The following is an 11,846-nucleotide window of genomic DNA, read 5'->3' on the forward strand; positions in this document are numbered from 1 at the left end:
TCAGCAGTCCGTTTAATTATTTAACGGTTAATTACATACGCGGCACAATTATCGCAGTCACGGCAGGCGGGCAGTGAACAAATTGCATCTGAAGAACGCGCGTATCATTTGCGGGTGCTGGAAAAGCACAAACACGATACGTCGCGATACAACTGTGGCCTGCAAGTAGCAGGTTACGGGAAACAGATATTGCGATAATTGTTGTATCGCGGACATTTATTTATCCAGTGTCCCATCCGTAAAGGTTGAGTATCGAAAAATGGGATCGTTAATCACTACTGCCGTGAGATTTCACTCGTAGCACCAGCAGCAGCGGCGCCACCGCGATTACCTCAGTTCGGAGAGAGAAGTGACTAAATCTGAGCGTGGAACACCACCACTGCAACTTTTTTTTCTTGAAAAATCAACGTCAACATTGTAACGTTTAACACGTAGGCTTTCGCGACCAATGTTATTCATAATCAACGTTTTTGGGTTTAGATCGCGTTATTTATAAATGTGTCAGGTGGTGGAGGGTTACGACACATTTATAAATAACGCGATCTAAACCCAAAAACGTTGATTATGAATAACATTGTAACGTTTAACCACACACACGCGCGCGCGCGCACACACACACACTGGCCACGAGCGATAGTAAATTTAAAATAGATGCGGTTAATTATGCTCCGAATATAATTAGTACATTGTTTAAATTAACATGTGAGTTTTTGCCGCCGTTCGTAATCCCGAGTGCGGTTTTCCGGGTCGGGCTGCGTGTTTGAGCGTTCTTTCTCTCAACCTTTAACGCCACACACTGCTTGCTTACTTACTTAGGGCGTGCACAAAAGTTGACTTCAACGAAAAAAAGAGACCCGGGAAACCACACTTGGGATTTGAAATCACCATTTAAATTAAGTTTTAAAAACAAATATGCCATTCATAGTTAATCGAGTATAAAATGTACTTCTGCCGATTGGCAGCTACAAAACACATTGGATAACAGTTTAAGGCATTACAATTATTACTTTGTGCAATTAACCTGCTTGTCAGACTCACCTCCGCTTAACACAGCACTGGAGAATAGGAGTCATGATGTGTGAGCTAACAACTTGAGATGAAATAACTCCAAATTGGGTGTCAGGCCTTTTAAATCATAAATCACATCATTAGACACCATCAACACAGAGTGTGGACAGTCAACAACAGTCATTGTGCATTTGCTTACAACAACAACATTTCAAGGTTCATACACCCCCCCGCCCTTCATCAACAGGCGCCCAGCAACAACAACAACAACGACGACGAGAGAGAGGCAAGGCCTCGTCGCTAGCGCGTCGTTACGTGAAGCTGCGTGCGCCATGAGCAGCGACTGCTGCCTCTGCTGGATTCTCTCCCGCGCCGGAGCTGCTGCGATACGAATCGTCGCCGTACCGCACACCTACAACCCATCTAGTGGAATCGGACTTGGCATCTGCATCGTGTTGTTTTTGTGCTTTGCTGTAGTTCCTACCCAAAATATTTATTATTCGACTGCGGTTCACCGAGCAGAAGGCTGCTCCGCGTATCCTAGTCACTGTATATAGTTACATTCTGTAAATGCTGATATTTGGCAGTTACACAAGAAAACATTATGATGACGTCATATATAACCCTTCTGCTGCCAATTACTCTGGAACACATTTTGCAAAGCACTTATTTATTTAGAACATTAAATATTGTGTTGGTTATTTCAGACATAGCTCAGAAGGTGCCGCTCATAGCAGAGGTTCGTGGTTCAAATCCCACGGGCCACCCTGGTTATTACTGTGGTGCGCATTAACTGGAAAATATCACGCGTCGTCTGCCTCTCTGCGGACGTGAGAAGATCCCGCAACGTCATTCAAATTGACTAGGCCACTCCGCGCCAGCATCTTGGTTCCAATTTGCCAAATTCCATAACACCTAGCGACATCACCCGTGTGATGAGTCTTCCTTCCTTCCTTCGTAAAAGCCTCGTGCTATCAGAAAGACGCGGATACCAAAATGGACTAAACTATTCTTCTAATTCATACATAAATGTTTTTATTTTATTATGTTTTATTTTTATTATTTTATTATTTCCATTCTCCGTGACTTTACCGAAAGAACCAAGAAGATGAATCCCTGCAGTCACGAAAGCTTTAAATCGAAAAATAAATGTTTTTGTTAAGAAACTAAATCTATTTTTTACACTAATCGCAACACGATATATTGCGAAGGGGGTGATGCGATTATCGTGAGTCCCTCTGTATCGTACTACGGCCATATCGCAGCAACCCTACCACGTGGAGAGAGTGCAGCAAAAGGCCTCTGCTGCAATCGCTACAGCGCACTGTGCACAGCAGCAAAGAGCCATCACGGACGGGCGGATAAACGGAGCCAAGCTCAAGGCTTTGGTTACATGTAAAAGGGTTGCGGACGCTAGCAATTAGGCGTGTAATGACACTCAAGATCCCTCGATTTGAATCGATTCTCACGGTTCATGTTATGTGCGTCCAATTGACGACAGGTTGTTCACAGTTCATGCACGAGAGTGTTACGATTTACAATGTAACATTTAGGCTGACGGTCTCAACAAAAGTGAACATAATAAGCGACGAGTTATACAGTTTGTCCTCGAAATGATGCGCGCACGTGGATATACCGCGTGTAACAGGTCGTTTTGGAGGGAACCGCTAAAATTTGAAATAAAAAATATAAATCAAAGCACTGCTGACGCTCGACACTGGAACGCAACGGCAAATTGTCGTGAGCTGCGTCTCCATGCTGCTCTTACGCGTCACGCTTACACGCAGCCCCGCCAGTCATCACTGGATTCTGTGCGCTCAGGTATTGGCTTGTGATTTTTGGTGGTTTCAGCGGAGGTTTTATTTCCCCTTTATAATGATTTTCATGTAATTTGTTATTGAATACAAAGAACAATATAACGAGACCAATAATGCCAAATGCAATTGATGGGGTTTGGTTCCAAAAACGGATGTATACCGGGGTACACCCCACCCCTATCAGGCATCCCGCTCTTTCGAGGACACACTGTTGTTCAAGGTGTAAAAACAAAGCAATGAGACAGAGCACAAATTCAATCAAATCGTGACCGCAAATTGGGATAACTGATCGAATCGTCGAGCTGATGAATCGTCACATGCCAACTGGGATCGCCGTGACGTCACAGCCGAGCGCTGTGGCTCTCCGGTCCGTGATGACGGATCGCTGGTGCTGGGCGCAGGTGTCACAAGTGCGTGTCTCACCTTCTCCTCCAGCTGATTGAAGACGAACTCAATTACGACGTCGTCCTCAAAGCCGAGCATCTGTGTGATCTTCTGCGTGATCCACGGCTTGATGGTCTCCAGGTTCACCTTGGTCATGTCAACCTGGAGACAGCGGGAAACACCAGTCAACACGAGCCGCACACCCTGCTGAGTTCGTCCAAACCGAGGCTCTGCCCGTCAGAAGCGTCGCAACAGTCGTGTTCGCTGCCATCATTATCATAAACACCGTGGAGCGGAAGATCTAGCAAGCACAGGTTCGTCCGTGTCTCACCCACACGCTTATTGTCAACAACCATGATCAATCCACTGCTGGACGACGGCCTCCCTAAGATGTCATCATCCCTCCGTCAACACGATGCGATAGTCCACCCGACTCCTGCACATGATCTCATTAGTGGCCATATTTTAATAACTATCATAGATGCAGCGATTCCACTGTCGTGATTCACTGCCGATGTTTAAGAATGGAGTGTTATTTTTGTTTTACATTGCGATGGATGGGAGAGCAATCGGCGGCTACAGGGGTGACATGAACCCATGAGGTAACAAAAAGGAATGAAAACTCCTCGATTCGAAAGCACGGAACTTGAGTCAGACGTCACGAGGGTTAGAAATCCGCAGCAATTGACGAAACGATGCATCATTCCACCACTATCGTCACTTAATCCAGGCATGCATTCCACCAATGCTATCAAAGTCTATTTTTTTCCTTTAAGACTCAATTTACAGTTGACATGCACTCGTACGCAACACGATATAGTCTAGCATTGGTGTATGGTTCAATAAACTTCCAATTATCTGGGGTAACAGAGGAAGGGGTGGCCCAGGTAAAGAAAACACTTAGACAATACAGTACAATGTCACTTAGGTATGAAATGTATTAATCGTTTAGCGATGTGAAACAGGAGTGAATCCAGGACTAATTTTCTGTTTTCATTGCTTATCCGGTTTACTTACCAACGCATGGGCAGTCACGTGAGCTCCGAGTCGATGACATTTGACGAGTGAGGAGTAGCTAATGATTAAACCAGCGTGCAAGTAAAACATACTTAAGAAATAAATTTCACCATGCACGGTTAATCTACAAACTGGGTAAATCCGCAGTTTGCAATGCCCAAGGGCAGCAATAATAATAATCGGCAAACTTCAACACTTTCTGTAAACAATGAGAAACACATTTCTTTGAACTGTAATATCATTCCCATACCTGTCAACCCATACGATTTACCCCGAGAAATAGAGTTTTCAGGTCCACACGGCAGACAGCCGTTTGAATATGGGGAAAAAAGGCCATGGTTTTTGTACGTTTGCGTTTCTCCCTTGTGATGGGATTTCGATGGATGAACGTCGAGATGGAAAGGAAACGGGGTGAACAATAAGGTCTGAATTATCTGTAATAAGGTAGGCACTGTGATAAGGGGTTGACAGAAATGCATTCCTCGTGTTTGTTTCCAGTCGTTGCACACTCTCATGTCTGCAGTACTACTCATTTACATAAACGTGTTCGGTTTGGCAGCCACCATTCCCTTCCAAACCACAGTGGAGCTACCATGGTTGCAGTCAAACAAATCCGAGAAAACCGAATGCCCATAGACTATAATGCGTGTACGGTACAGGCCATGGACGATCGCATTTTCCACATCGCAATTCGTTTTTAGTGTGCCTGCAGCGTGCTGCGAATGAGTGTGGTGTAGTGTACGCCATGGGACCTCCCTTGCCAGTATAAACATATAAGAATAGATTTTACCCTTTCTGGCAATAAAACAGGTGTTAAGATTTTGATTTATAGCTTTCGTGACTGCAGGGATTCATATTCTTGGTTCTTTCGGTAAAGTCACGTAGAAGGGAAATAATAAAATAATAAAACAATAAAAAATTCTCACGTTTCGACTGCAACACAAGCAATCACATTTTCCAATGTTCTTGCTGTGGATATCACACCTGATGATGATTGCTTGTGTTGCAGTCGAAACGTCGTGAGAATTTTTTATAGTTTTATATTTTTATTATTTTATTATTTCCCTTCTACGTGACTTTACCGAAAGAACCAAGAATATAGGTGTTAAGATGTTAAACCACCAAACAGAAACCTTTCGCAAGGAATCATGTCTGGATTAACCACATATACTTGTGTCGAACATGCAAACAAAAACACATGCTCTGATAGTATATGCATCGTCTTCGAGTCCGTGGTGTGTTGGATCATTCATCACCTTTTTCTCCAGTCCTTCGGCAAATTTCATTTGCTTCATGAGCTTCTTCTGCTTGTTGCAGAAGCGATTGTCCTGGTCGGCACTCGTTCCCTGTGGAACAGTGCAGCGATGAGGACGAGAGAGCGAGACCACCACACTCACCATCACTATTGGACACGGGCGTGTTCACCGTGCACGAAAAGTAAAGTCCACACAGGATCAACGTTACAGTAGTATTACGTTTGTTTATCCAAGGAAGTATCACAGAACATGAAGACTAATTGTCAGGAGTCCTGATAATATTTTGCAGTCGGCGGCGATAATTCCGACTCCGAATCTTTATTTCTATGAGACATGAAGCTCTTCTTCAAAGACATTTTCCCACTTAATTAATTTTAATACATTTATAATGAAGTCAATGGGGCGTTCAAACATTAACACCAACATTAGTCAGCATAAAAACAAACGTATATCACTAAATATCTAATAACATAAACGAGAAAGGCGAGACAAGCGAGGCACAATGTTGGAAGCACAGATGTATGATGAACTTCATTCGCACCGTACGTAGCCAAGTGCTAATCGATGGTGCGGGGGAGAACAAAAGGACAACATACAAAAGACAGACGCGGAGATAAGAGACATAGGACAGAGTCGTCGGACAGAAAACCAGCACAGAAGAGACAGCGGCATTAGACAAACACAACACGAGTCGGACACGGGGCGTAATGAGACACGGACGAGCCAGGCAGGGGGGACAGAGCGATGGGACACAGACAGGAGAAAGACGCAGAGAGGACTCGGACACACGCCAGAGACCGGCACACACACACACACAGACTGAACGAAGCGCACAGCAGCCAGAGACGCAATGTCGACGAACACGACACGGAGGCGACACGGGAGCCGATGGCCACATGAGGGGTTTGCGTTTATTTTGTTTACCCAGCAATCTACTCACGGGGGCCCTAGTTTATAACACGTCTCCATTTGCCGCAAGAGCGGCCCTCATTTGCACGAGAGGAGTCCCACACGCAGCGAAGACGCAGCCAGACATCGTGGTGGTGGTAGTGAGGGGTGAGGGGTGCCTCGGCGTGACGACCACACCAAGCTCTAGACGTGAAGCTTTCGTGACTGCAAGGAATCATATTCTTAGGTGTTTTCGGTAAAGTCACGTAGGTAAAACATGAACATTAAAATTTATTTTATTATTTTTTATTAATTTTGATGTTTTACCTACGTGACTTTACCGAAAACACCTAAGAATATGACCACACCAAGGCCGAGGCCTTGAAAGCCTCCTGCAACGGGCCTCACTCAACGGCCTCGCGCGTCGACCAATCGCGTGCGCGCACTCGCACCACGTGACGCGCGCTCCACCAATGGGGAGGGGGCGCGCGGGTCGCCGCCGCCGCCGAAGCTCCGCGAACGACACGCGCTCCGCCATCTTTTGCCCGCCGAGTGGCGAATCGACGGCTGCCGCTGCCTCCGCGCGCGAACGCCGCGCGGCGAGCAGCAGGGAGGAGGAGGAGAGGGTAACGAGGGGAGGAGAGAATCGAGAGCGGCGGCGGCGGCCGTGGCCGTGTCGGCTACGGCGCCGTCTCACCCTGAAGAAGCCCGCGTCCATCTTGGCTGCTTCTGCTGCGCCTCGCCACGGTGAACACGTGACCTGCGCGCGCGCGCGTGACGTCACGAGGAAATAATTACGTCACGAGGGAATAATTACGTCACGAGGCAACAATTACGTCACGAGCAAATGGCGTCATCAACTAAATTCGCGGTGTTGGGCAGGATGACGTCATCATGGGTCTCTTTTGGCAGGATGACGTCATCCTGGGTCTCTCTGCCCCCATCGCTCTCACGCGGTATAATGACGTAATGAGGCAGTGAAGTTATACACTAAAATCACGATTTGACTTGAAGCTTTCGTGACTGCAGGAATTTATATTCTTTGGGTCTTTCGGTAAAGTCACGTAGATAGGTTCAAAGAAAATAACTGAAATAAAAATGTACCCTTGGGCTACACCCATTTTCAACCTTTAAAACAGTCTGTCTCAGCAGTTGCCCGCACTCTTTTATATTACACGCTTTTTATTTAACTCACTCTCTCTACTCTTAGGTTTTTTTCGGTAAAGTCACGTCGGTAAAAAATAATAATAATAAATGAAAATAATGTAATTGAGTTATTTTTATTTATTATAATTTTATTATAATAAATGAAAATAATTTTATTGAGTTATTTTCATTTATATTTTTTTTATTTTATTATAATAAATGAAAATCATTTAATTGAGTTATTTTATTTATTATTATTTTATTTTATTATAATAAATGAAAATCATTTAATTGAGTTATTTTCATCTATTATTATTTTATTATAATAAATGAAAATCATTTAATTGAGTTATTTTCATTTATAATTATTTTATTAGATTTTTTTTTCCTACGTGACTTTACCGAAAAAACCAAAGAGTATGAATCCTTGCAGTCACGAAAGCTTCAAATCTAGAATTAACTCACTCTGTCTGTTGTCGTTGTTGTATCCTCAAATCGTGTAACTCTATTTTAACCCACTTTCCAATGTGTTATAGATTGCAAACTTGGTATACCTATGTGATATTGATGACAATACTATATTCTATCACTAAAAATACAGAAAGTATTTTTAAACATTTTGTATATGTTATGTTTCGGCTTGGCTCTAATTGTCCACGCTCAACTGACGTTGGCTGTAAGTCACCACGTGGTCCCTTACGTCACGGCAAGCCTCGGGGCCACTTCCTGGAGTTCTGCCATTACTCGTACGGTACATTTAATAAAAGCGTGTTTTTTAAAGAAAGTATTTTAAAATATTACTTATTGTTATTTTCTTTTAACCTATCTTCGTGACTTTACCGAAAGACCCAAATAATATAAAAATATAAAATCACGTCGTTTTGCCGGATGACGTCATCCTGCGCCCCACCCCGCCTACCGGACCCAGAGCGTCGGAATCGATTCCTCGATCCGCGTTAATCGAGCCACTGCTTAATCACAGTCACATCGATTCCTCGAATGTTATATTTTATTGAGAGGTATTCCTCGTATTCTTGGTTCTTTCGGTAAAGTCACGTAGAATGGAAATAATAAAATAATATAAATATAAAACAATATATTTATATTATTTTATGAATATGAATCCCTGCAGTCACGAAAGCTTTAAATACAAATTTAGGTATTCATCGATTCATCGATTAGCATGGAACCACGATTCTAGCACAGCGATTACGGTGTCACGGGATAGTTGGTGGTGGAGGTTTCTCAAATCCACCCCCCGCTTCTCCACGCAGCAGCAGCATCTCGCAGTGGCTATGAGATGTTAACTACCTCGCCTGGTGTACAGGAGGTCGTGGGTTCGATCCCAACCCTGACACCTGCTGCTGTATATTTGGAGTTTGTGTCTCTCTCATCATCATCACGGTGGCTAGGAGATGTTAACTACCTCGCCTGGTGTGCAGGAGGTCTCGTGGGTTCCATCCCAACCCTGACGCCTGCTGCTGTATATTTGGAGTTTGTGTGTCTCGCTCTCATCACCATCACGGTGGTTATGAGATGTTAACTACCTCGCCTGGTACACAGAAAGTCGTGGGTTCGATCCCGACCCTGACCGTCTGCTGCTCTGTATTTGGAGTTTGTGTGTCTCCCTCATCATCACGGTGGCTAGGAGATGTTACCTACCTCGCCTGGTATACAGGAGGTCGTGGGTTCGATCCTGACCCTGACGCCTGCTGCTGTATATTTGGAGTTTGCGTGTCTCTCATCATCATCACGGTGGTTATGAGATGTTAACTACCTCGCCTGCTCTGCAGAACGTCGTGAGTTCGATCCCAACCCTGACGCCTGCTGCTGTAGATTTGAAGTTTGCGTGTCTCTCTCCCATCATCATCATCATCACGGTGGCTAGGAGATGTTACCTACCTCGCCTGGTACACAGGAAGTCGTGGGTTCGATCCCGACCCTGACGCCTGCTGCTGTATATTTGGAGTTTGTGTGTCTCCCTCATCATCATCACAGTGGCTCGGAGATGTTAACTACCTCGCCTGGTATACAGGAGGTCTCGTGGGTTCGATCCCAACCCTGACGCCTGCTGTATATTTGGAGTTTGTGTCTCCCTCATCATCATCATCACGGTGGCTGGGAGATGTTAACTACCTCGCCTGGTGTACAGGAAGTCGTGGGTTCCATCCCGACCCTGACAACTGCTGCTGTAGATTTGAAGTTTGCGTGTCTCTCTCCCATCATCATCATCATCACGGTGGCTAGGAGATGTTAACTACCTCGCCTGGTATACAGGAAGTCGTGGGTTCGATCCCGACCCTGACCGTCTGCTGCTGTGTATTTGGAGTTTGTGTGTCTCCCTCATCATCATCACAGTGGCTAAGAGATGTTACCTACCTCGCCTGGTACACAGGAATTTGTGGGTTCGATCCCAACCCTGACGCCTGCTGCTGCTGTATATTTGAAGTTTGCGTGTCTCTCTCCCAGTGGTCGTGTGGCTTTTTCTCCGGTTTTCCCCTAATTTAGAATCAACGTCACGCGTTTAGCGCATTTAGCTGGTATACATTCCACGTGATGATGATGATGAGCCACTTCGCTGAGCCGTCATTTATGATTGCCAGGTCACTTCTGAAAAAGAGCCATTTGGCTCGGCGGGCCTTACCTGGTCAAATAAACAAAAATAGTTTATAGATTTTAGTTTAAATTGGTACCACCACGGTTACAGTCGATGACGTGCGGTTCCGTAAACTGTGGGCTACTTAAATCATGAGATTTTTTTATTTTACCAGATAAAGCCCATTGAGCTTCGTAGCTTTTTCTTCTTGGTTCTTTCGGTAAAGTCACGTAGAATGGAAATAATAAAATAATAAAAATAAAACATTAAATAATTCTCACGACGTTTCGGCCACAACGCAAGCAGCCGTCCTCGGGTGAAGAACAGGTCTGTCGAGAAGACAACGTCTGAATGTCTGAATTTAACTTTGTAGCTTTCCTTTTCAGAAGCAACCTGGCCACAAATGATAGCTCAACGCGGTGGATTATAGCCGCGTGGAAAAATTATAGCGGCCACCTTCGCGGACTTGACCTCACCGCCACGGCGGCTGGCAAGGTAATTATCCGACTAATGCCAATCTCCCCCCCGTTGTGATTGTCCACAATAACACCACGGCGTTCACTGTACGCTCCCTTGCACAGGCGAAGATTCATCCCCCAGTTGAATCGCAGGCAGTGGCCCAAGTCTGGAATCAAACCCAGGATCTCAGCGGCCCTCTGCGCTCTGACCGCTGAGCAGTGCTTTGAATTCTAGATTTGAAGCTTTCGTGACTGCAAGGATTCATACTCTTTGGTTGTTTTCGGTAAAGTCACGTAGGTAAAACAATCAATGAAATAATTACAACTAAATTAAATCACGATGTTTCGGAGGCAACACAAGCTTCCTTTATCAGGTGTAAAAAAGGCACAGCAAAATAACTAGCGAGTTATTTGTGATGAGACATTGTTATATAGGGGACCCTATTTTGCTGTGCCTTTTTAAATCCTTTATATTAAGTTCACTTGCTTGCGTGCTTGCTTGCTTGCTTACGACCGTGCAAATCATTCGGTCGTTTTTAAACCCACTTCCTGTGATCCAATCGAGCTGACATTTTGCACACAGACTCGTTGTGCGTGACAATTAATTTTCGTGAAAAAAATTTAAAATTTGACACTTTAGGGGATTTTTTTTATATTTATTTACTAATTGCTTAATGCTGCCAGGCTATCATCTGACCCATAGGTGGCAGCCATCTCAAGCCAGAGGACGAGAGGACTCTAGCCGCCCGTTTTAAATACCACCGATGCCACGCATATAAAGGATTTATAGTGAAAAACTTTGTTTTTACGGGTTAATTTTTTTTTACACCTGATGAAGGAAGCTTGTGTTGCCTCCGAAACGTCGTGATTTAATTTAGGTGTTTTCATTGATTCTATTGATTGTTTTACCTACGTGACTTTACCGAAAAAACCAAAGAGTACAATAGTGCTTTTACTATCGAGAGTGCAACTCCACCGCTCGCGGGTCCTCCGGGGGTCGAGGCGCTGGGTGACGAAGAGCACGGTTGGCTACGTACGGTGCGAAAGAAGTTCAACACACGCGCACGCACCGCCGCGGGGAGGGTCCCATGGGCCGGAGAGACCCGGACACCGGGGCGATGCAGAGGAGAGACATTGGACAGGGGGGGGCAACGAAGGGGATCGGTCCATTGAATTATTTGCACCGGGGCCCACGCCAATCAGGCTACTATGTACACTGCTGCCACCTCCACCTGGCGCGTGTGAGACCGCGGCTATGTTTAGACACGCGCTGAGC

The 11,846-nt window shown here is 45.0% G+C and overlaps 1 protein-coding gene across 4 annotated transcripts in view; it reads right to left on the reverse strand.

Moving 5' to 3' along the window:
• LOC133351343 (serine/arginine repetitive matrix protein 1-like) overlaps positions 1–7,149 on the reverse strand; it is a 28,196-nt gene extending 21,047 nt beyond the window's left edge. For 3 of the 4 annotated variants that reach the window (XM_061566477.1, XM_061566486.1, XM_061566468.1), the window contains exons 1-3: positions 7,068–7,149; positions 5,483–5,572; positions 3,249–3,371 (exon numbers count right to left, since the gene is read on the reverse strand). In XM_061566477.1, coding sequence (XP_061422461.1) covers positions 3,249–3,371; positions 5,483–5,572; positions 7,068–7,088 — 234 coding nt within the window. In that variant the 5' untranslated portion in view covers positions 7,089–7,149. Of the gene's footprint in view, positions 1–1,038; positions 1,126–3,248; positions 3,372–5,482; positions 5,573–7,067 lie in introns of those variants that run through there. The other variant, XM_061566495.1, reaches the window with a different exon arrangement.
• Positions 7,150–11,846: the final 4,697 nt, after the last annotated feature.

Source organism: Lethenteron reissneri, chromosome 5 (assembly GCF_015708825.2).
Source record: "Lethenteron reissneri isolate LAM-NWPU_2019-01 chromosome 5, ASM1570882v1, whole genome shotgun sequence".
Classification (NCBI taxonomy): domain Eukaryota; kingdom Metazoa; phylum Chordata; class Hyperoartia; order Petromyzontiformes; family Petromyzontidae; genus Lethenteron; species Lethenteron reissneri.